Source organism: Lygodium microphyllum, chromosome 14, assembly GCF_053477565.2.
Source record: "Lygodium microphyllum isolate KBCC chromosome 14, Lygodium_microphyllum_v1.1.10, whole genome shotgun sequence".
Lineage (NCBI taxonomy): Eukaryota > Viridiplantae > Streptophyta > Polypodiopsida > Schizaeales > Lygodiaceae > Lygodium > Lygodium microphyllum.
In genome coordinates this window covers 129,189,172-129,211,970 of record NC_141148.1, presented here as the reverse complement: position 1 = coordinate 129,211,970, position 22,799 = coordinate 129,189,172, and the positions used below count along the sequence as shown (strand labels likewise).

The 22,799-nt window shown below is 39.8% G+C and overlaps 1 protein-coding gene across 1 annotated transcript; it reads right to left on the bottom strand.

Annotated features, from left to right (window-relative positions):
• Positions 1-12,254: 12,254 nt before the first annotated feature.
• On the bottom strand, positions 12,255-21,474 carry LOC148026102 (hexokinase-2-like). Its single transcript, XM_087693354.1, has 9 exons — positions 19,892-21,474; positions 19,630-19,780; positions 19,370-19,552; positions 14,808-14,882; positions 13,956-14,132; positions 13,632-13,730; positions 13,411-13,541; positions 13,215-13,296; positions 12,255-13,013 (listed from the first exon to the last, which is right to left on the bottom strand). The coding sequence occupies exons 1-9, from the start codon at positions 20,344-20,346 to the stop codon at positions 12,660-12,662; spliced, it is 1,707 nt and encodes a 568-aa protein (XP_087549480.1). The 5' UTR covers positions 20,347-21,474; the 3' UTR covers positions 12,255-12,659.
• Between the last annotated feature and the right edge of the window lie 1,325 nt (positions 21,475-22,799).

The following is a 22,799-nucleotide window of genomic DNA, read 5'->3' as shown; positions in this document are numbered from 1 at the left end:
ACATCATTGAAAAAGTTCCTTTAAAAAAGACGTGATTATCAAGAATGTAATAATTTTACTATGTCTTTCAATCAATAGGAGATCACAAACCTCAATGCTTGCATATGTCTTTATTGTGTTTCACCATTCAAGGATAGTGACAACATCAATAGTAATCAATATTGTCTCCCCTTGCAACCCATAAGAGTTTGGTTGAACCTTTGCAACTTTGCTTTTGTAATATTCTTATCTTTCTCCATTTACTCCAAAAGCAATTTTAATGAAGCATTCTCCTCCTCTAAGGTTGAATTTCGTTGTATTTTCTCTACCATCTCTTGTTTCTTGCCTTTGAACTCCTTCAATTCTTCTTCAAGCTTCTACACTTTTTTTTCCTTATCTTGTAGGGCTTTTTGTAACACATTTAAAGAACCTTGGGATTCTAAAAAAGATTGATTAGTATTATATAACATTTATTAATAGTATAGATTTGTACGAATATTGCCATCTAAGGATTTGCAATAACCTAGTAGAGCTTATTTACCATCCCTAACAAAAGTGAGCAATGAATAAGTGAAATTAAAATATGTATTTAGCCTAGTGCTAAGGCCGTTAGGATATAAGAAAGCATCTACCCAAAGATTAATATTCTTATTTCCCTCTAAATGATATTGGGAAGTAGTTAATGCACTAGGCCACACTTCCTATAAGGGGTCTTTGTAATAGAAAACTCTTCATCCATACAAACATGAAAATACACTTTCCTCTTATGATTGCTTATGTCTCTAAGCATTCCCATTAGGAAATTCTTGGACCATTAGAGATGAAAAATACTAATTTTTGAGAGGAGAGAAAAAATGTCACTTTTTGGCATCAAAATTAGCCCGCCCTAGTGATGTGGCACTTAGAAGAATTAGTGGAGCATAAAGTGGGTATATAACTACCATGCAAGTCCCAAGCACCACATGTATGGGTATTTTTAAAAAATTAATTGAATTGGATATAAAAAATTGTGTAAAAATGAGTACCTAAACTTGCAATATGATTAGTTGCATTTGGAGAAAAAGTAATATCTTTTTGTGAAATTTTTGAACTTTTCATCTTTTGAGGCAAAAATCAATTTGACATGCTAATATGACACTTTTGAAGAGTGATAGGTCTAAACTTGGAGGATGAAAAGGGATAGTTATCAAGGTAAAAAGTAGGGGAGGCCCCCTCTTTTCTAGGTGGGATCCACCACAAAAAGTACGGTGGAGCTAGGAATAATCCAAGATTAAGGATTCGTAATCATTTTCTTACGATGCTCTTTTTGAGTTCATATTTTCCCTAATAATGGGAAGGTAAATTGGTGAGTTCGCTACACCTCAAAGCTAGTCTTGAATTCTTTGCTTTCTTGGGGTAAGGATGCATACTTTGTTTAGAGTTGGAGTGTGAGACAATTAGGTAAGAGATAGTTGATTCAAGAATATTAAAGCTATGAAACAATAAAAGTTCCTTGGAATGTCCCAATTGTTATGCATTTAGCCTAACAATAAGAGTTCCATCCAACTACTTGACTATTATGCATCTAGCATAACAATAAGAGTTTCATCCAATGTCCCAACTGTTGTGCATTAAGCCTAACATGGAGTGAATGGTATTGGATGTAATGGAAAACTTGCCCATTATATTCTCCTTCTCTCATGCCATCCCATGGAAGAAACTAAGATCTCTAGAAAAGATTCTCTACAAAACCTTGAATATTATGTATAAGACAAATCAATTTCCTCTCTCCCCCTCAAGGGAGGGGATACCACTATGTAATTATTGACATGATGAGACCCAAGTAGCTTCACTTCCCATCAATGTCCCCTGTTCAGCCACGATCGTGCAACATATGGGGTCATCATGTTAGCACGAGGAAGTAAGGCTCAAAAAACTCACTAAGAGTATCACATGGAGCCATATTGGGGAATCCTGTCAACAACCATAATATTTATCACAACATGCAAATCAATCCTCATTTGCTCAACCCTATTATCTAGCAATATGTTGTTTTGATGGTGCCTAGGGGCTTAGCCTCAAATACTTCATCATGTAAAGTTGGCGAGACTTCCACCAAACCAACAAACTCTAGAAGGCATTAACAAGCAATAATTATGCAAAAAGGTATTGATTGCAATGCTCAAGCACATTCCCATGCCGCATCTCTTGGAACTAAGTCAAATCGTGTTGCTAAGCCAAGAAAACAAAAGGATGAAGCTGGAGCACCAAACTTAGGATGAATGCATGCAAAAATTTACTCATCATAGCAACAAGGCAATGAAGAAACAATAATCCTTATCTCTATACTAATTACTAGTTTTAAGTTGTGGAATAGTGAGTATGAAAATCATGGATTAATAGGACCATGTCTTGGCTCACAACTACTCTCTAAATTCTTAAGGGCATGGATCAAGAACAACTAGGAATCTCTTAGTCACCTCTTGGTCAAGATGCAATATATGCCCAATAACTACTTTTTTTATTGTTTGAAACTAAGTGATTCTTAACATATTAGGAATGGAAACTGGATAATCAAGAGCTTCACATATCCTTATTGAGGTGGATAGAAGAACTTGACACACGTAGTGTCAGGCCCACAATGATGCCAATATGGGTTAAGCTCACATACATATGCAAGAGCCTATATCCATTTATTATAATTTCTTCCCCTAGGTAACCTATTAGGGCATTAGTCCTACTCGAGATGGACATTAGCAATAGCATACTAGACTTTCTCTTTACCTCTAACTAAAGGGGCAAGGTCCTCATAAAATAGCCCATAACATACAAAAACCTCCCAAATGCATGTTTTAAGTGTTTAGAAGTGGAACGCTTCAATCATCAAAGGTTGTGTAGAAATGAAACCTAAGGAGCCCACATGGAAATAAGAAATAGAAAAAACAAGCCCTAACAACTTTCAAAATGTTATGCAAGGGGTAGAAAACTAGTAACAACCCAAAAAATAACAATTAAAATAATCATAGAAAATAAACAAAACATAGATATACTTCCCTATCAATTGATGTTCCAAAGAGGTTGAAGGTCCTACATTACTTGAGGTGAACATTTAATTAGTAATCACTGTCAAATTCAAAGGATGATGAAATTTTATTGCAGAGTACACCAAATAAAAACCAAAAAAACCTAGATCTTAATGAATAGTATGATGATGTTGTGTTGGAGAATGTGAAGGATGTTTGCCAAACAAGTGAACTAGAAAACTTGCAAGACCGTTAGTTCTCCCTAAGTTTCCAAAAAGTAGGTAAGAACCAAAATAGTAATAGTCTAGGTAAATGAAGCTTCTCGAATATAGAAGAATCCGACAACAACCCTCATGAGAAGCAAACAGAAATGTGGAAAAGGGGAAAATGTAAAAATATTTTCCATGATTAAGTCACTAAAGATCATAACATTCAACTACAACTCCCCACAAAGCAAGAACTATTTGGGAATGGATGAAGGCTAATCTAATATCCCCAGTTCTACTATGGCTGCAAGAAATCAAAACAATTGGAAATACTTAGAATATAATCTTAAAGGACTTGGTAGTAGCTATGAATGGTTTTATACTACACATAATCAAAGGAATGGGGTAGCAAAGAATAGGCATGCATGGAAAATATAAAAGTCTTGTCACCCAATTAGAAGTGAACACTAACAAAAGATGGATTGTTGTGTATTTGAAAGGTGAGGAAAAATTAACTATTGTGGCAGTCTATGCTCCATGTAATGGCTAGGATATAACCAATATGCCATCCTCCTTACTGAACATTCATTGTCGAGTAATCCTAATTGGAGACTTTAACATGGCTAGTATATAATAGATACTTCATCCTCCTTAATGAACATTCAGTGGCTAGTAATCCTAGCTAGATATTGTAACATGGCAAAAGATACTAAAGACAAGCCTCAAGGTAAGGGATAGGTCATATCACACGGCATAGAAGAAAATGACCTAGTTGGATTGCAAGATCTTCCACAACTTAGTGGATAAAGGCCCAACAACAAGGAAGGCATGGCTTGATTGGTCATATGCCTCATCAAGTTTGCTCTCATTATTTGTTAATGTAAGCTCTAAGACTTGGCTAGATTTAAAGGGCCAGCAACAAGGAAGGCATGGCTTGATTGGTTGTATGCTCAGGTTTCCTCTCATTATTTGTTAATGTAAGTGCAAGATGTAATCTAGATGTGATTAAAGCTAGTTGATTTCATATTGATCCTAATCTTTCTAAAAATAAGTATAACAAAAGGAAGGATTCAAAAGATTTTGGATCTTGCGCTACAATAATCAATCTAATTCAAGTCTTTCATAAAGCCACTAAAAAGGAATGAATGGACATTAGGAGAGCATGTAGAAACCACAAAAGGTAGGCACACATTCATAAGTTTTTAAACACACACACAAAGAGAGAGAGAGAAAAGAAAGAAAGAAAGAAAGTTATATTAACGTCTTCTAAAGACCAAAACTGGCCTATGAGACAAACTGTGATACAACTAATGAGGTCCAGCTATCCAAAATAAAAGTGCTGAATGAAAAGCTAAAAACTGGAAACTGAAAATACGGTGCTGTGAGTGTGATAAGTGTCGTGTATGTGTATGTGCGTATGTAGCTCTGGAACTCCAGATAATGGCTACAAAAGGGGAACAAATGTCGGCTGTGATAGGGGAACAACTGTCGGCTGTGATAAAGTGGTGCGATGTGTATATGTAACAGATGCAGGGAGATATACTATCCTGGGATGTAGTAGCAGTCGTCGAAGTCGCTAATAGCAAGTGATCCCTCCTAGATGCAAGATGTGGTACATCGGCGATGGAGAAAGAGCAAACTGGAGATCTGAGATCCAATGTGTGGAGTGTCGTCGGATCTCAGTCTGCTGTCGATGTAGATCAAGAATCCTCCGGATCTCCTGTCGGTGTGGCTGTGGTGTCCGAAACCCACGGATCCTCGTGCGGCGTCGGCTACGCTAGTCCTCAGCCTACTGTAGTGTGAGCCCGGAGGTTGGCTGGAGGCTGGTACAGTAGCTCTCACTCTGTCTGTCTGAAAGAACTGTGTAATAGTCGTCTGGGTGGGCCCCTCTCTGACTGGGACCCGCTGTGTGCTCTGCTCTCTGATGTGCCATGCCTCTCCCAGAAAACAGCCAAATGATCTCTGATCCATATCAGTCATACATCCCTGAAGTGAGCTGCTCAATGTGTATCTAGATCTCAACTCTGAGTATGCCGGGCATCTGAGAACAAAATGCTCCTCACTCTCCACCTCTGATCTGCAAAGGGGGCATATCCTCTCCTCCCGTGGGATGCCACTGGCTCTGCCACTCTCAATCATAAGCTAATGTGATGATACCCTGAGCTGTCCAATAAGAACTCTCAATCGATGTGGCATATAGATCTGCATATATCTCGGAATCTCTATGAATCCCTGCTCTGATATACTCAAGAACTGTGTATAATAATGTGCCATCTTCGATGGTAGTGGCTGTGCAGGGCTGACCCATGTCCTCTGTATATAAATATGCCATATCTCATGTCTAATGACTCTGTTCCTCTCAGAGAGAGAGAGGGTGTAAGTGGGAGACTGAGTATCATATAGAAGAGGTGGGAGTCTATCAATGTCCAGCCCATGTCTCCAGCCCATGTCTGTCAAACCAAGCTCTAGTCTGTGCATACCATGATGTGGTATCCCCCGCTCGAGCCATCTCCTGAGATGCCATATATGCTCTATATGCAATGCGATCTCTGTCCATATCCTGAAATCTGTGTAGGAAGCAGACTGTCTGAAATAATGCCTCGACTAGCATGGGGCGGTGTGGCAAGCTCTGCTCGCACAATGTCATGTGGGACTGAGGCCTTGCTGCGAATCAATCTAGATATCATGATTACCTGAGGTCTCTCCATCAATGTCCATACATAATCGGCAAGGCCTGGCCCCCATATAGCTACTCCATACATCAGTGCTGGAGTGACTAGAGTATCAAAGAGCCACCCCTTGGTGCGGGGCTCCTGGAAATGTGCCTGATGACACTATCGCTCCATAAGAGCCAATGCTGAGTATCCTCTAGTGAGGCGGTCACGAGCTGCCTGTGTCATCGAGAAAGTCCCTGAAGCTGCTGTAAAGGTGACTCCCAAATATACATATGATCCAGTGACCTCAATACTCCCTCCTACTGCCATGAAAATACTCTGTCTGCGTATCTGAGCTGATGTATGGAATATAAGAACCTTGGTTTTACCAAGGTTCACTGTCATGCCTCTCTGTATGCAAAAATCATCCAATGCTAATAAATGCTGCTGGAGAGAGAGAGAGAGAGAGAGGAGGAGGAGGAGGAGGAGGAGGAGGAGGAGAGTATATTGATGTCTCCAAAAGAACAATGTGGTCTACGAGACAAACCAATACATACAATGACATGCATCTCTCATCTTAAAAGGGGAAAGATATGCCTATGAGACCAAAATTTAGGTTGTATTCTCTATAAGAATATGCTCATAGTACAAATGTAAATAATAGTATGGAGATAGGAAAAAAAAGAAGAAAAGAGAAATGGTAGACATGTATTTTCCCTCAGTGTTGATGGATCTTTTTCAAGTAGAGATGTAGCTCTATGTGGTTAAGATGCATGGACATCTATCTACTGTGACACTCAATGATAGCTCTAATGTATCTATCATAAAAGTCTATGGGTCTCCTCCCAAATAGGCACGGGCATCTTGCTTGACTAAGTGACATTGCTTTGTTTGAGGAGATATCTCCTAAATGACACTACTCTACCATGTGTCTCTACTAGCTGCTATCAATAATGGTGACCATGGTCTTGTACTGGACTATGTAGTAGTAAAAAAGTCGATAACAATCCTGGTATAGTTCAATGGAATGCCCAAACTTGACAGATCCTTAGTGCTTGCTTCTAGTAATCCTTTGATCTATGAGGAGCTAGGTGTTGATATCGTGTGCCAACAAAATGCATCATGCTCAATGGAATTGAGTTTGAAAAAATGTCAAAGAAGGGCATTCTTGGTTGTGCTTGATGCTATTTCTTTCGCACGAAAATTCCTTTACTTTTTTATTTATATTTGTTTCATGTGCATTACAAGTTTTAAGCTAGAAAATTTATTAATGGTTTCATAAGAGGGATCATTTCTAATGCACAAGAATAATCTACACAATTTCTAACAATTTTAACAAACTACTTGATTGAGAGTAAAAATGAAAAACATGCAAAAAGAATATGAAAATCACTTTTTTAGCTTGGATATATGAGCTCTATAAATAAAATTATGCATTATCATGACAAAAGTGTAGATTTACACTATATACATATCCTCTTTGGCTGCAAGGTCTACCGACCCAAAGTTTGAATTTATTATTTGGCCACTAAACAAAAGTATTTTTCTTCATGTTGCTATCAAAAAATATCATACGGACTCTAAATCAAATTTCTGATGCCATAATAATAGAGATATATGGCATAGATGGATAACCAAAGTAGAGTTCCGGGAGATTGATGTACATATATTGCAATCATCTTTCATCTTTGAGGTAATAATATACAGATTGTACTTTCTAAATCCTGCATGCTTGAGCAACAAAACACTTTTTTAGTAATAGACCCATTGGTGTTAGTATCTTTGCGATCATGTCTTGGAGTTGACAAATTTTTTTGACCTTCCAATACAATGCCATCTTGCAAAACCATTGAGATATGCATGTCCCATAATTTGGGATGAGGTGCTAGTGATGCGCCAACATGCTCTTGAGGCATTGGATAGAATATTCAGGAATGTAATGGAGTGTGATATGCTATTTAGAGGAAAGGTTATTCTTTTTTGTGGAGATTTTTGTCAAATCCTGCTTGTGGTGCCAAAAGGGAGGTCATGAGTAGATGGTTGATGCAACTCTTTGTCTTTCTCCTCTATGGGAACATTCACGTGTTTTGCAATTGTCTCAAAATATGTGAGTTTCAGTACAAGATGTTCACTATGGGAATAATGATTTCGTTAAATGACTTCTCTCTCTTGGGGATATTTGCAATTATTTGAATGGTGGTAACCATGCTACTATTCTAGCACATATGGTTGTGCAAGATGCAACCATGGATCATCTCATCTCATAGGTTTACATGGACATCCTTTGTGAGCAAGATTATGCGTCTTTTTTCAAAGGACATACTATATTGGCCTCGAAAAAGAAATATGTTGATACTTGAACATTTCTACCTTGCGTAAAATGCTAGGGGATTCGCATATGTATTATAGTGTTGATTCTATAGCTAAGATCAACGAAAATTATTTCCTTTACTCGAGTGAGTATTTGAATTCCATTGATTTGGGAGGTGGTTTCCCTCCACATTTTTTTGGTTCTAAAGAAAAATGCACCAGTGATACTATTGAGAGATTGTTGCTATGGGCCTTTGTAATGGCACAAGATTAACATGTAAGCATTTCCATAGAAAAGTCTTGGAGGTTGAAATCTTCACTGGGACTAATATCTATGTTATTGTCTTCATACCTAGGATCAACATTATTCCTATATCTATAGAATTGCCCTTTGTCATGCAAAAAGACAGTCCCCTAGTAGGCTTGCTTTTGCTATGACTATTAACAAGTTGACTTTTTTGGGTCCATATCTCAAGATATTGATGTTCTTCCATGACCAACTTTATGTTGCTTTTAGCCACATGAGAACTATTGATTCCATAAAGGTTTTGTTGGATACATATGCAAACTCTCTTGCCTTTGCAAACATTGTGTACCTTGAGGTGTTGCAAAAAGCTAGATGATTTTGGCTCTTTCTTTGTGTCTTGAGTTAGGAAAATTTCATATGGCATCATATGTAATAAAATTATTTTATGAAAATTGTTTTGAATATTTGCTAAAATGTTGTTCTGTGAACTTACATATCATGTGTAGATTTCAACCCCTTATCATTGAAATGTAATGTATAATTGTTAAGTTTTGCGACATTGATTAGTCCTTTGTATGGTGATAGAGCATGGGCAAGCCTCTATCCTTATTATGCATGTCGCAATTTCAAAACCAATGCTTGCTATTCCAATTTGATGGATGCATGCAATGTCAAAGATGGTAGGAAAAAGACATCTCGATGCCACTTGCCTTCTTAGTGCCGCTCAATCGGGTATCTTTTGCCTCCTCCTTTGTTTGCATATATTGAACCTTTCTATGCTCAATGCTCTTCTTGCCTTCTTGATGTAAGGCTTGTTAGAAGATATGTCAGCTCATTTATGAGTCTTGTATGTAGAGGCTGGGCACATTATTTAGGATATTTTAGGCATTTTTACGGTCTTCATTTTAGTCATATTTAGCATTTAATGCTGGCCAACCTGATCATATTGAGGATATATTTTTGTCCTATATATTCAGGCTTCTCATCCTCACTCAGTCACTCACATGCCATCACACGTGTGGAGACTCCGTGAAGAGAGGAGCTAGTGCCTATGTCCATGCAATCTTTATTGTGTTCTCCAATGTTCTCTCTTTCCCATTCTCTTTTGTCTTGTGTTTCAACAGTTCATTACATTATATGTTTACACTTCCATTGCTGCTCCACTTCTAACATGGTATTAGATTTTAGGTTCTATGCTCCTGCTGTGTTTCCTTTGCTAATTTCAGGATTGTTTTCACCTATATTGATTAGGTGACTTCTACTCTAACAACCAAGCAACTTGTTTGTCCTACGTTTTGCTGACATCAACATCTGTACCGCATGTGTCAGTCCCTCTACTACCTGTGTGTCAGTTCCAGCCTGCATTTTGGTGTCTTTGCATCTCCTTCTGGCTGGGCATTGCATTATTAGGCCATTTTTGCTATTTTAGGTGGTTTTTGGTTGCTTTTTTGCCTTTTCACAGTAGATTTCTTATTGTTTTGGTCAAATTTTGGTGAATACTGCATGTGAACTCTCATTTTCTACAATCTGCGCTTGTAGTTTGTTCCCTCTCCAAATACATTCTTTTGTCTACTTATCTTCTAAATCCTCTACAAATGGCTCCTCCATGCACATCCACTGATGATAAGTTCCATGGAGATTCTAGTGAGGCTCTTGCAGCTTTAGAGGGGTTCGAAGAAGAAGTCGAAGACATCCATTGATGATAAGCTCCATGGAGATTCTAGTTAGGCTCTTGCAACTTTAGAGAGGGGTTCAAAGAAGAAGTTGAAGACATCCACTGATGATAAGTTCCATGGAGGTTCTAGTGAGGCTCTTGCAACTTTAGAGAGGGGTTCGAAGAAGAAGTAATCGAAGACCCAGTGTTACCACGGTGGGGAGAAAGGTAATTCACGAAAGGATTGCAAAGAGTTAGCAGCTTCCGGGAAGAAGCAAGAGAAGAAGACGAAGCGGAATGTGGACTCCTCCAACGAGTCATCATCTGCCTCAGACTCAGACTCCAATCCTCCAAGGAGAAGTCCAAGGCATGGAAAGGATCAACTTCTTCGGATCGCACGAAGGGCTTGATGGCCCCTTTCTTAGCTACTTTCTAGTGGTAGTGATGACAGCATCCCTCACGACTCTCTAGTGCCAAAGAGGGAGTGTGAGAGGGTGGTGAAATGGGGAAGCCGCACCTCATTGTACACCTGCATAGATGCATAGGATCCAGAGAGGGACTTCCCTAATGCATTGATCAAAGTCTGGCATGTTCAAATCTTGGAGCTAGGATTGACATCCAGGTTCATGATGGGCTATTTATTAGACAAAGAGCAAGATTGGTTCCTAGTCATAATTTGGATCATGTTGCATTGTATAATATGAATTTTCGACTAGCTTGCATTTGATAAGGTTCACTTTCACATACATGTATGTAAATAGGGTCTAAATCAAAAAGCTTTGGCATTGAGAACTTTGTTTTGCACTCCTCAATATATTCTAAATCTCTCCTTTTCCCATTGACTTCTTCAAATGTCTACCCTATCTACACATATTACCCTACATCAAAAACTCAACTATCTCTAAGAAAAATTTACATCTATGTTATCAAATCCCATTATGGACAAGAACCTTGCTCGTGTTGTAGAATGGTTGCCGACTCTCCCATATGTTGATTCCTCGAGTCCAACATGTACAAAAATTCAATATGATAATTATGTCCTATGTTTTTTTTTTTCCCCCATTGGAATCATTTTTCATTCAAAATATATATTCTTTTGGCATCCCACAATGTCTTGGAGCATCATGAGTTCATCGATCTTTCATGCTTAGTGAAGGTGCATCAGTTGCACCTTAGTATTATTGTATGCAATGAAATAGAGATGCACGCACCCACTTTTAATTTAGGTGACTACAACTACCATTTCATTTCCTCATTGATACAACTCTACTTTTCCTAAGTGATTTAAGTGTGCATTTCAAGAAAAATGAGGTTTAGAGAGATCGAGGATTGTGCCCATCCATGTGACGTAAGCATGCATGCTTCGCTACTGGACAATGTCTCGAATGCTCCTGTGCATGGTGTCAATGTATTTTTGCAAAAAGAAAACTTTTTTTGAGCTGGAATATTATATATGGATATTCACGTCTAACGTTACTTTATATATTGTGGTTTTTTAGAATAAAACGACAAGCTTACACAAAACACCTTGAACCGATGGAAGGTTAATATTTTGTGGCTGTTCTCGATCAGCGTGAGCGGCGGGACGAAAGCTTGCTGCAAAGAGAGGGAGGAGAAAGGAGAATGCGAAGAGGCGACGGCGGAGCACCAAGGGAGGAGGAAGAAGCAGCTGAGAGAGCAGGTGGCGGGGAGTAGTGGCAACAGTGGCGGCTTTTTACTGCTGCTGCATATGGAACAGAGGCTGTGATCAGGGACAGGGGCAGAGGCAGTAGCACCAAGCAGCAGCTGCTGCTGCTCTGAGCAGTCGTGGGAAGAGGGAGAGGCAAACGGACGGAGGAGAGGGCTGGCGCTAAGGTGAGGGTACAGAGGCTGGCACGTATCGGGCATTACACTCCATCAGCCTACCATTTTCGAAGCTTATGACATTATCTGGCACGGTAAATGACTTTCACACACTATTTTTTGAGTTCTTTTAATGGTGGTAATATGCATAATTTTCACTTGCACCTAGATTTTGTCATGTAAATCAGAGAAATCATGTGTGAAGTGATCTAATTGTGGTATATCTTAAAAGGAATCTGCATCAACTTCTTAGTTACACTCCCATCAAAGGACATACTTTTAACTCCTATTTTGCCTAAGAAACTACACGAACGGCAGAGAGCACAAGCACACCGGTGACCGAATGCTCATCACCATTATAATCAACGCCTTTCCAAAACGTTAGTGGTTTATTGAAACAATTAGCATTTACATAAATCAGCCATTACAATATATTTGGAATTCTCCACACTTAGATGCTGCAAAAGCATGTGAAGGGAGGCAATACGTAGAACAAAAATCCCCTCACCTCCTGGCGGTAGTTGGAACAGTTTTAATGCCCAACTCTTGTCTATGTCGCTGTCTAGAATACCTAACTCATACATACAACTAGAAGAATGAAAGTGACAGATATGGTGCATACTTAAATCAACAAGAATCATCTCCCTCGTACCCTGGCAGTATCATGAGCCAGTATTTTATTGCCCGACTCTTGACCTCAAGATCTATGGTTATGTAAACTACCTGAACAAATACATACAACCAACAAGAATAGAAGTGACACCGCTAGTCGGTATTTGTAAGGTACTGAGAATGAGCAGCTGCAAGTAGAGCAGCTCCAATGCCAGAACCATCTTTTGATAATTCGATGACAACATTTTTTGCACGCTCTTCACCAAGCAACTCAGCAACAGCGGATTTTAGGTACTGTCTAAATAAAGGGTAGTGCTCATAGAGACCTCCATCCATAGCCACCACAGTCTTCTTTTGTGTAGAGTTATGGTTTGTAGAACTTCCATTTCTACCAATTTTTTTCAGGATTCCAACAATTCCAGCCCCTGCTAACCGACCAGCACGTTTTGCCACAATATTGCATATTTCAACGACAAGCTTTCGCACCTTCAATGAAGGTTCTTTGATCTACAAACAAGGGTTTGAATAGTCAAACTGGAGTCACTGTGGATTTTACACGCCCATGAGACAACAAATTTAGCTTGCCCAACCCTTTCACTAGTGACGATTTTTTTATCTATAGACAAGGCTTGGAACAGTGAAGCTGGTGTCACAGAATAGATTTTAGATGTGCCATGAGAAAACAAGCTTGCTCAAGTCTTCCCTTACCCCCAAGACAGTAGAAAGAACGTTCCCCACTTCGTGAAGATCAGCAGACTCATCTTGATGCATAGTCGATACATGAGGGGTGCTGCCAGTAAAATATCACACAAAGTAGCATTAGGAATGCAGGAAGCAAAAATAGGAATAATGTACTCAAGCACATACAGAAGATCGTAAAGCTTTTATATTCACAAAACCATACCCAAGAACGAAAGGAGTGTGCAGCTTGGGCGGTATTACAGGCCCAAAGATATCTGTTTCTTCAGCAACTCTTAGTAGGATTCTTCGAACCACATCTCCCAGATACATGCCAGAGATTAACTTTTCAAAAATCTGAACGTGGGTGCCATAGATTAGATGAAACACAAGAAACGTATGTGACTAGTGCTTTGATAAAAATTAACGCATATATTAAAGCAATACCTGTTCACCTGGATTTACACTCTCTGCATCAAGGGCATCATCATACTGAGTTCTAGGTAGATGAGACGATGAGAATCCACCCCACTCCATGCTGATAATCTAAGCAAAAGAACATCATAGCCATAAAACTTGAATGAAATTAGTCCATCAACAGCTCCCAACCTTCACCAGCTCTGGGCTCCAGGTCCTAGCCTCAATTTTGCTTTCTAGACCGTATAAGATATTAACAATACTATCTAATGTGAATGTAATAAAAGAAGCTGAAAGACTCTGAAAACTTGTAAAAAAAGAATTGAAAGACATTAAGAGAGCACTAGAGCATACCATTTGCCCCGATTTTGGTTTAGGCCCTTGCCATTTTGGTATAGCATTAATCTCCTCGACATAACATGCATTAGTTCCAGTCCCAAGTATAACAGAGATCATAACTTCCTCGTCCTTTTCACGACCTGCTGATCCTCCCATAGATGCCACAGCTAGGGTGCCAACAGTGTCATTGACCTACATCCAAGGTTGCATACATACAATTATGTCAACATTTTCTACTCAAAGTGAAAATTTTACAACATAGTAATTCAGAAGCTCTCTCTCGACTGTTGGGACATCTTTGACAGGACAGCTGATGCTACTCCTTTTTACTGATAAATGTCCTACAGAGAGTGCTCCCCCTCTTCCCCCGTGCAAAAATTCATTTTCCAGATAGTGGAAAGAACTATACAGACACTGACATCTCCGGTGAAAGCAAAAAACGACTGTTGTCCTTACTCATGGCCTTAGTCCACTGATAATGTCAAAAACCACTGCCTTGCTCAACATGCCACATTATAGGTTCCAGCATAACAGCACACCAAGGTGTTTGGCTTGTGCACACGTGAGCTATTTTACTCGACACAATGTCCATGCAACCTCTCAATCATATCCCCTGCATACTGTGTTAACTGCCCAGAGGACATATGCCAGATAGTCCAATGTATGTGGGGCCTCTCCTTGTGGCAAACTTTCCAGAATCCCAAGTCCTTGGAGTTTATTTTAAATAAAGATGAAAACCAATCAAATATAGAACAGCAAGTTTAAAATTTCCTATGCCAAATAGCTTTCGGTTGGTTCACAAACCATCCTATGAAACACTTTTGGCATGCCACATATGTCAACAAAAAATTAACACGCAAAATTTACCAGGGCAGTAACCACCATATCAAGCCCTTTTCTCTCCATGGCTTCATTCAACGCTTGCACAACATCTTTGCCAGCCTAGCAAGAGCACAAAAAATGAGAAACTTTGTAAAATCATGTTGGAAAGCAAACAATTCTCTTAATGCTACAAGACATTGTGAAGTTCTTAAACTTGAGCTTACTAATGACATGAAGAATGATGATCCTTGAATGGTTTCAAAAGGAAACCTTTTGTTGTTTTACAGTTTTCATAGCATACTAGTCTGCATGGATATGCATTGCAGTTGTGTTTGCACCTGCATTGTGATTGCATCATATTGTGAGTTTTGTTCTCTTATAATGCTCCCTTGTGTGTTTGGGCTCTCAAACAGACACTTTTGCAATCAAAAATCAATTCTTTACAAGGACTGTTTTGGAAGTTCACAAGGCCATTGTCACAACCACCTGTGCTAAAAACATATTATGCCAATTGGGTATCAAAGATACTATTCATTGACCAGCAAGGGACTATTGATGCCTCAAGCACCAAAAATTTGACGAAATTATTGAAAGTTTTAACATTTTTGAGGCCGTTTGGTGGTATCGAGGTTTTACTTTTTTTTTTTTTGTTGGGACACCATTTATTGCCTTTTTCAAGTAGAGGTCTTATTTTGGCTTCGTGTTCATCTCTTTTTCATTCAAAGCTTTCCCTTCTTTTGCCTTCATTTGTGAAGAGTTACTTCTCATTCACATTTTGGAAAGATCTTTGGCTCTTTTTTATTGCCTAGAACACAGCTTTCATAGAAAGGACATTCCCCATTCCCTATTCCAGACCTTAATGACCTCTCAATTAGTTGTGCCTAAAATTTGTGAGAAGTTAGGAAGCATCTGCACATCTTATGAGCATACAATACAAATACATTGAGAAGCTACAATTTGGGCCTAAAATATGTAAGAAGCAGGCATCTGCAATTTTTACTAATATACGACAATTGATCACAATGATGATTTAAGCAATTATATGTTTGCTAAGACATGAATTAGATATCATAGCTTGTTGCCTTCTGGGCATATCTTATATACAGCTGTCTACCCTCAAAAAAGGGGAGATGAATTTCATATTTTTTATATAAGCTGATAACTATTGCAGACAGTAGCTATTGTTAATGGGTCTTTAGCCTCTTATGCAAAGCCATACCAAGGTCTTCTACCCTCAAGTTCAAACCTCTTTTGGTTTACAAGAAAATGCCTGATAGATCGTAAAGTTCATGTTTGTTTTTAAGCTGTAAGAGATATAAATTGGAATGCTTAGACTTGTAAAAGCACCGGTGCTTCAACATGATGAAGCAAGAGAGTTTGTAGCATACTTTCCCTTGTAGAAGAAGCACTGGCTCTTCAACATGAAATTATGTTGCAAGAGAGTTTGTAGCATACTTTCAACTCTTGAATGGAGAATCATGTGTTAAGCCACCAAGTCAAGGCTTGCATTTAATTGTCATGCATTATACCTAGTTTGCTCCTTAAAGACACCCTCAAAAGGCTTTATTTATGTTAAAGTCTTTATTTGTGTACAGTAGGACTCAATCATCTCATTCATTCCAGCCATCAGCCTTCTTCACCATGCAACTGCCAACTCTTCTCTAACTGCTGCCACACCTTCTGGAACACTTGGTGCCCTGATTTCAGCTGCCGCCAGCCATCTAGAGGCTTGCCCATGCTGTTTTTGGCAGTCTACTGTTGACGCCAGCCTTCTATACTGCTTCACATTCAATCTAATCAGTGCTTTGCAGTCTACTTCTGTTGTCGACCGCTCCTTTGTTGCTCCGGATAGACTCTACATCAGTTGCAGCACTTGTTTTGGCCTTCCAACTGGCACCTTGCTGGAACTTCTGCATCCAGCTAGGTCATACTTCTGCCGCCCTGCTCCTAGAGGCGTCCGTCAACCCAACACTCCCCTATAGGCTGTGTCTTGCTGCCTACCTACTCTGACCGGTGGTTACAATACTCCAGATCTATCTCCAATGGACAACACACATTTATTCATTTACTTCAGAGTTATCTCTCTTCTTTGTTCGCGTTTTTATGTTTTTGTTTGAGTTCTTATGTTTTAGTCATGTTCACACATTCTACATTCTCTCCACACAAATCCTAGCATATCTTCAAATCACAAGCTACTCCATCCTCACCAACTCCTTGGCTCACCACTCAGCCTTGGTCCTAAAGACCCATACAGAGGCCTAAGGTCATTGTATCATCATTTGATTTTAGTCATCATTCTCTTGTTTCCAAGTTCATTCATTGCAAGTGATTGTCATACACTGTTGTTTCAAATGCAAACGCTATCGCTTCTTTGCTCCATGAACCTCTCCTATGTATCCAATGGGGACAATTCTATGCTAGGCTTGCTTTAATTCAAGTGAAACATTGATACTAGGCGTAGTTTCTTTGTGTGCCAAGTTCGAGCATATTTTTCAAAAACTACACATCGAATGAAGAACGTGAAACTTTGATGCTTTGCTTAGCATTTGATTGTTAATCAAATGTGCAAATGTGAGAGTACAAAAGTAATGTGGAATATTTATTTCACAATGAAGGGCCAAGGCCGTTAAGAAGTCAAGAGGGTGTTAAATGGAAAGGTTGTAATAACTTGTACTTGACAAGTACTAGGTGATACATGTGATAGATTTTGGCCTAGATCGTTTTATTACCCATTAATGTCAATGGTGGCATTAGAAACTAGGCATTAATTAATTAATTAATGTTAGTTCAAGGGCTAATAAATGCTCTGGATTGTTGGATGACAAATTGGCCCAATCAATTTAATTGCTGGCTAGTATGGTTAATTTTCTAAGCAAGATTCAATTATTATAATTAAATTAATTATCAAAATTACTATTTTGAAAAGTAACTTAATTAAGCTAAAATTTATTGAAAAATGCAATTAGAAGGTTGCCACTGGGCAAAACTTGCCTGCTCAAGTGAGGGAAAGACTATATTAGAGGCTTTTAGAGCCTCATTCCAACATTGTGGAGGTTGGTAGAGGAAGAGAAAGAGCTATTGCTACAATTTCCCAGCCATTGATCATCAATCCAACCTGCCTCAACTGATCAAGAGGTGATTGAAGGCAAGTGACAGCCCCTATAGGATGTCCACAAATAGGTGACCGCAATTTTGGGGCCCTTAAGGGCAGGTGACTACATACGGGGCTCCTGTTGATGGTAGGTTACAACCAATCAGCCTCACAATAAGGCAGCATTAAATTTCAACCAATTTTAGTGATGAAACTCTAAAATTTCTCTCTCCAACTTCCTCTCTTAGCCAGTTTACTGCTACTCTGAAGAGATCTCAGCCAAATGCAATCCAATAAAGTGCAATTGAAGAATTTCTTCTTCTAAATCCTAATTTAAAGCAGAAATTAGGGTTTACCAGCCACCCTAGGAAGATTGCTCGGAATTGGGGCTTAGTATTGCTACTCTCAAGAGATCTCAACCAAATTCAATCCCAATAGGGTGCAATTCAAGAATTTCTACTACTCTCAAGAGATCTCAACCAAATTCAATCCCAATAGGGTGCAATTCAAGAATTTCTACTACTAAATCCTAATATAAAGCAAAAATTAAGGTTTACCAACCACCCTAGGAAGAGTGCTCAAAATTGGGGCTTAGTACTTGAAATTCAGTAGCTGAAATTTGGGGATTTCAGAGAACAGACTACTGCTAAAAATAGAGCTATTTAAGCAGTCTAATTGCAATGTCTATAGTTGACATATATAGTGTTCCAAGCTCCAGCAATACACCAGACAAGCAACAAAGTTTATCAAAGGTTCCAAGACAGCAACAGTCGTTCCTGATGAGCAGAGCTTCACTTGGTGTCAAGCTAGCACCTTTGCTGAAATCTTATGTTCAGTTCATACAGACCACACTCAAGTGGCAAATTCAATGACTATGGCAGAAGAATCGGTCCTTCAAAATATTTCACTTCAATTTTGCCAATTTAAGTTTAGCCAATTTCCCAGAACCTCACATCTACACAGCAGAAACACCCTCAGGAACAGTAATAGATAACTCATCACTCTGTATCTCCACATATTCTTGGGTAGCATAAAAGGTAATGTGTACAATTCCTACTTGTGCAGGTCAGAGGTGAAATCTTGTCTCACCAGAAACTATCTGCTGTAAGAGACTGCATAAAGCAGACCGTTTCTGTAAATTTCTGAGGAAATAAAATGTCTGGAACTGAATGAATATGGAACCATACACCTCATCACAAAACACACAAGATACTCCACTTCTGTAATGGCTCGGAACTGAATGAATATGGAACCATACACCTCATCACAAAACACACGAGAAACTCGGCTTTCTGACTGTTAAGGCTCACTCGAGCTACAAATGATGAAATCAATAAAGAAGATATGTCAAAACATGTACTATTCTGAGCGTTAGGGCTCACTTGAGCTAGAAATGACAAAAACAATTAAGAAAACGTGTAAAAACACACACACAAAAGCATTTACTTTACTAGTCATAGTTATTGGCATTTAGGTCAGTGATACAACAATAATGAGATGAAGGGGTTGAACTAACCGTTCCCTTCACAGAAAATCCTTTTGTCCACTTGATCAGGGTGCCGGAGTCAATTGATGTTTGCTTGACAGGAAAAGAGAATGTAAACCCAAGTTCACGTTTTTGACCAGGAGAAGGATGAAAGGTCTTGGACTCTCTCGACACAAAATCAGCAAGCTTTCCAGCAATAAAATCAAATAGATCCTGTTGTTCAACCAAGTCATTTTTTGATCCCAAAGGTTATACGAAAAAGACTAGACTTATGTGGGAACCAAGCCTACCTCATGAGTTCCCAACATAAGCTCTTGAGGGATTGAAACTTCTTGATATTCTTGATTTTGTAGTGGCGAACCTTTGCCGCCAAAGGTCACACACAACACTCGAAAGTTTGTACCTCCCAGGTCCAGAGCATAAAAGTGGCCCGTTTCATTCCTTTGGCAAAACAAGTTGATTTGTGGCAAAATGTTCAGCTTTAAGTTACATTGTAATACAGCATGACCAGGGCATATTCACTTAACATAACAGACCAGCAACTTAACATACCCTGACGGTAGCCTGTCCACATATGTGAGAATCATCTTGAAATCCTTACTACCACCCTCCACAGCTAAACCTGCCTGCATCTCAGCAACCATTGAATCTATGAGCAAATTTAACCGCTCCAGAGGAGTATCACAAGCCTGGTGCAGCTCTTCCAGTATGAGTCCAGCTTGATTCCAATCAGATCTACCCTTCACTTCAGTAGCAACCGACATTGCAGCTACAAAACTTGCTCGAGGGGAACTGCCCCTGGCTGTCTGACGGGGCATTTTGTGCTGCGTTCTTCCAAAGTGCACCGGTGTGAACACAAGCTGTTCGTGTGCATGGAGAGAACACCTGTGCCGGTCTAGGTAGGAGTACGGACCAGAACACCGCTTGGACAAACTCCTGGCCCATGCCTCCGCTTGGCTGAGGTCAGAGAAGCTAGTCAAAGCTGCTGCTGATGATGCGGTTTCCATTACATACAAGCTCAATCAGATTCTGAGGTTTCGTCGAATTGCAGGAAAAAATTCACAGCGCAAAATTATGGATGCAAGAATTGCACAAGAGATCGCAGCCAAAAGCTGGAGGATCGGCAAGGCAGTAGGAGCAACAGATGTGATGCGATCCAATCAAGCACAGCAACAAAAGCTAGCTTGAGGAAAACGAAAAGAGAGAGAGGTCAAGACTCCTAAAAGAAAGCACGAGAAAGGGAGGAACACATGCAGCAGGAGATCCAGGGAGCAGCTCGTGAGGTGGTTGTTGGGAAGGCCGATCATACAGCGTCTAAAAGGCAGGGGAGTTTGTTGGAAGATCACGATCCGCCATAGCCAAGGGAGTTGAAAGGCCAAAAGCCGGGTGAAGGGGGAAGAGCTACAGTGAAAAGGCTTTTGGATGATCCACACAAACAAAAAGGGAGAATAAAGAAGCAGCAGCAGCACCTGTGAGTTGAATGTGGAAAGAGAATTATGTGTGCGTGACGATGGTGATGCGATCGATAGATGCCTCGTTCCTTCCTCGTCTATCTTCTTCTTTCTTGATGGTCTTCTCCTTCTTCCTCGTCTATATTCTTGTTCTTGTTGCGCCGAGTGTGCTGTCTTTTGTAATCTTGTGCCTTTCTTTCAATGTGCTTTCATGGCTGCCAAGGAAATATTTTCTTGCTGCTGCTGCGCGGGATGGGATGGCCTAGGGTTCGCGGCTCGAGGAGGGAGGTGCCTTCTTTTCTTTCCTTTGCATTGCATGCCTTTTAATTTAGGTATTGTTTAGGGGCGATTTAGGAGGGAGCCAGGAAGGGGGGAGAGAGAGAGAGAGAGAGAGAGCTTCGTGAGATCCTCCCAAACTGGGACGAGCCCACGGGATGGAAAAACAAAGCGTATATAGACCTACGAGCCGGGGGGGGAGCGGCGGGGGGAGAGCGGGGAATCTGAGAGACGGGACAGAAGAGACCGACCGGCAGGCCACCCTTTCCTGCTCCTCGGACACCCGCTTTCAACGGTTTCCTCCCCCCTTACGGCCGGTGAAATCTTGCGCGGCCGGTAAACAGTCTCACCCTCTTTCACCCCCCCCCGGGGGGCACCACTCTCTCAGCGTCATGACACGCGCGAGTCCCTTGGCCTGCACGCCTGACTCCATATCACCTACAGGCTACATTGTCTTGTTTCCACTCGCAAGTTGAAGTACAAGTGCAAAGAGATGAAGCATTGCTCTATTGGCTTCATGTTTCAAAAGGTTTACACCTCAAGCACTACCCATCTTATCTTCAAGCGCTAATCAAAGTGCTAATAACAAATTTCGGCATATGCCCTTTCACTATCTCATGTAAGATTTGCAAATCCTTTAGTAATATATCAATTTCCATCAACCGCACATTACAAAAGTCGAATGACCTCAACAAAGCAAGGGTTTGATCAATGGAGACAATAGTAAGCAACAACTAAAGCTATTTATCTTTTTGTCTTGCATAGGATGGCCCTTCTCTTAGTGGAAGTAGTTGCCCCCCCCCCCCCCCCCCCAACCAAAAAAAAGGCCCTTGAGAAGATAACATAGTTGCTCTTTGAATTTCCCTTTTGCTCAAAGCACAAGTGGATGAATGTTGTCCACACACTGCCTATGCGGACCAAACCAAACTCATGTAGGCCAAATCAACCTACAAATTGCTAGATCATAAAACTTTTATGTTATACCATGCAAATCATCCAAACATGTTTGCAAGCAATCAAAGACATTGTTTGAAAGAGTGAAACTCACATCTGTGCAAATGTGTATACACCAAGTGAAAATGGACTCATATTTGAGAGTGAAACTCATGTCTATCCAAATGTATGTGCACTAAGCATAAAATGGACTCAATTTTTTAAGACTTTCACATGAGGTGAAGCTAATCACTACTAAGGAACTCAATCACTAACTTCACTAAAATGTGAAAAAACTAGAGAGAAGGGGTTTGCATTGCTAGTAAGAGCAACATTATGGTAATGGTTTGGCTTGCCTATTCAAGCCTCAAATTTTACTTGATGTTATAAGATCCGAGATACACACTCGACTTTCTTATATACTTAAAATATATATGGTGAATATTATGTGGGTGCAGATATAGAACAGATGAGAGAAAAGAAAGATGTAGAGAGAGAGAGAGAAATTGACAATACACTAAGGATTGGAAGATAGGCTAGTCTTGCCTCTTATGGAGTTATATTATTGACAAGGAGCAAGCTCCTTCGTTACACATAAACCATATTCTTACTTGTAGATCTTGGAAACAAGATCACAATTCCTTGCATGGTATACAACCGGCTAACACTTGCACAACTTGTAATTTGGCACCTTTTGATCCTTCTTGAGTCTCCTTCTCTCCTACACAATATGTGTAGGGTTCTCCTCTTGGCTCTTGATTTCAGCAGAGCTTCCACAACACTTGCACCTTCTCGTCTCC

Excerpts from the sequence above, each read along its gene's own strand:
- LOC148026102 (XM_087693354.1), bottom strand. The coding sequence starts at position 20,346 with ATGGAAACCGCATCATCAGCAGCAGCTTTGACTAGCTTCTCTGACCTC. Across the intron at positions 14,883-19,369 it reads GATTTTCTGTGAAGGGAACG|GCTGGCAAAGATGTTGTGCA; the intron begins GTTAGTTCAACC and ends TGCTCTTGCTAG. Across the intron at positions 14,133-14,807 it reads ATATGGTGGTTACTGCCCTG|GTCAATGACACTGTTGGCAC; the intron begins GTAAATTTTGCG and ends CCTTGGATGTAG.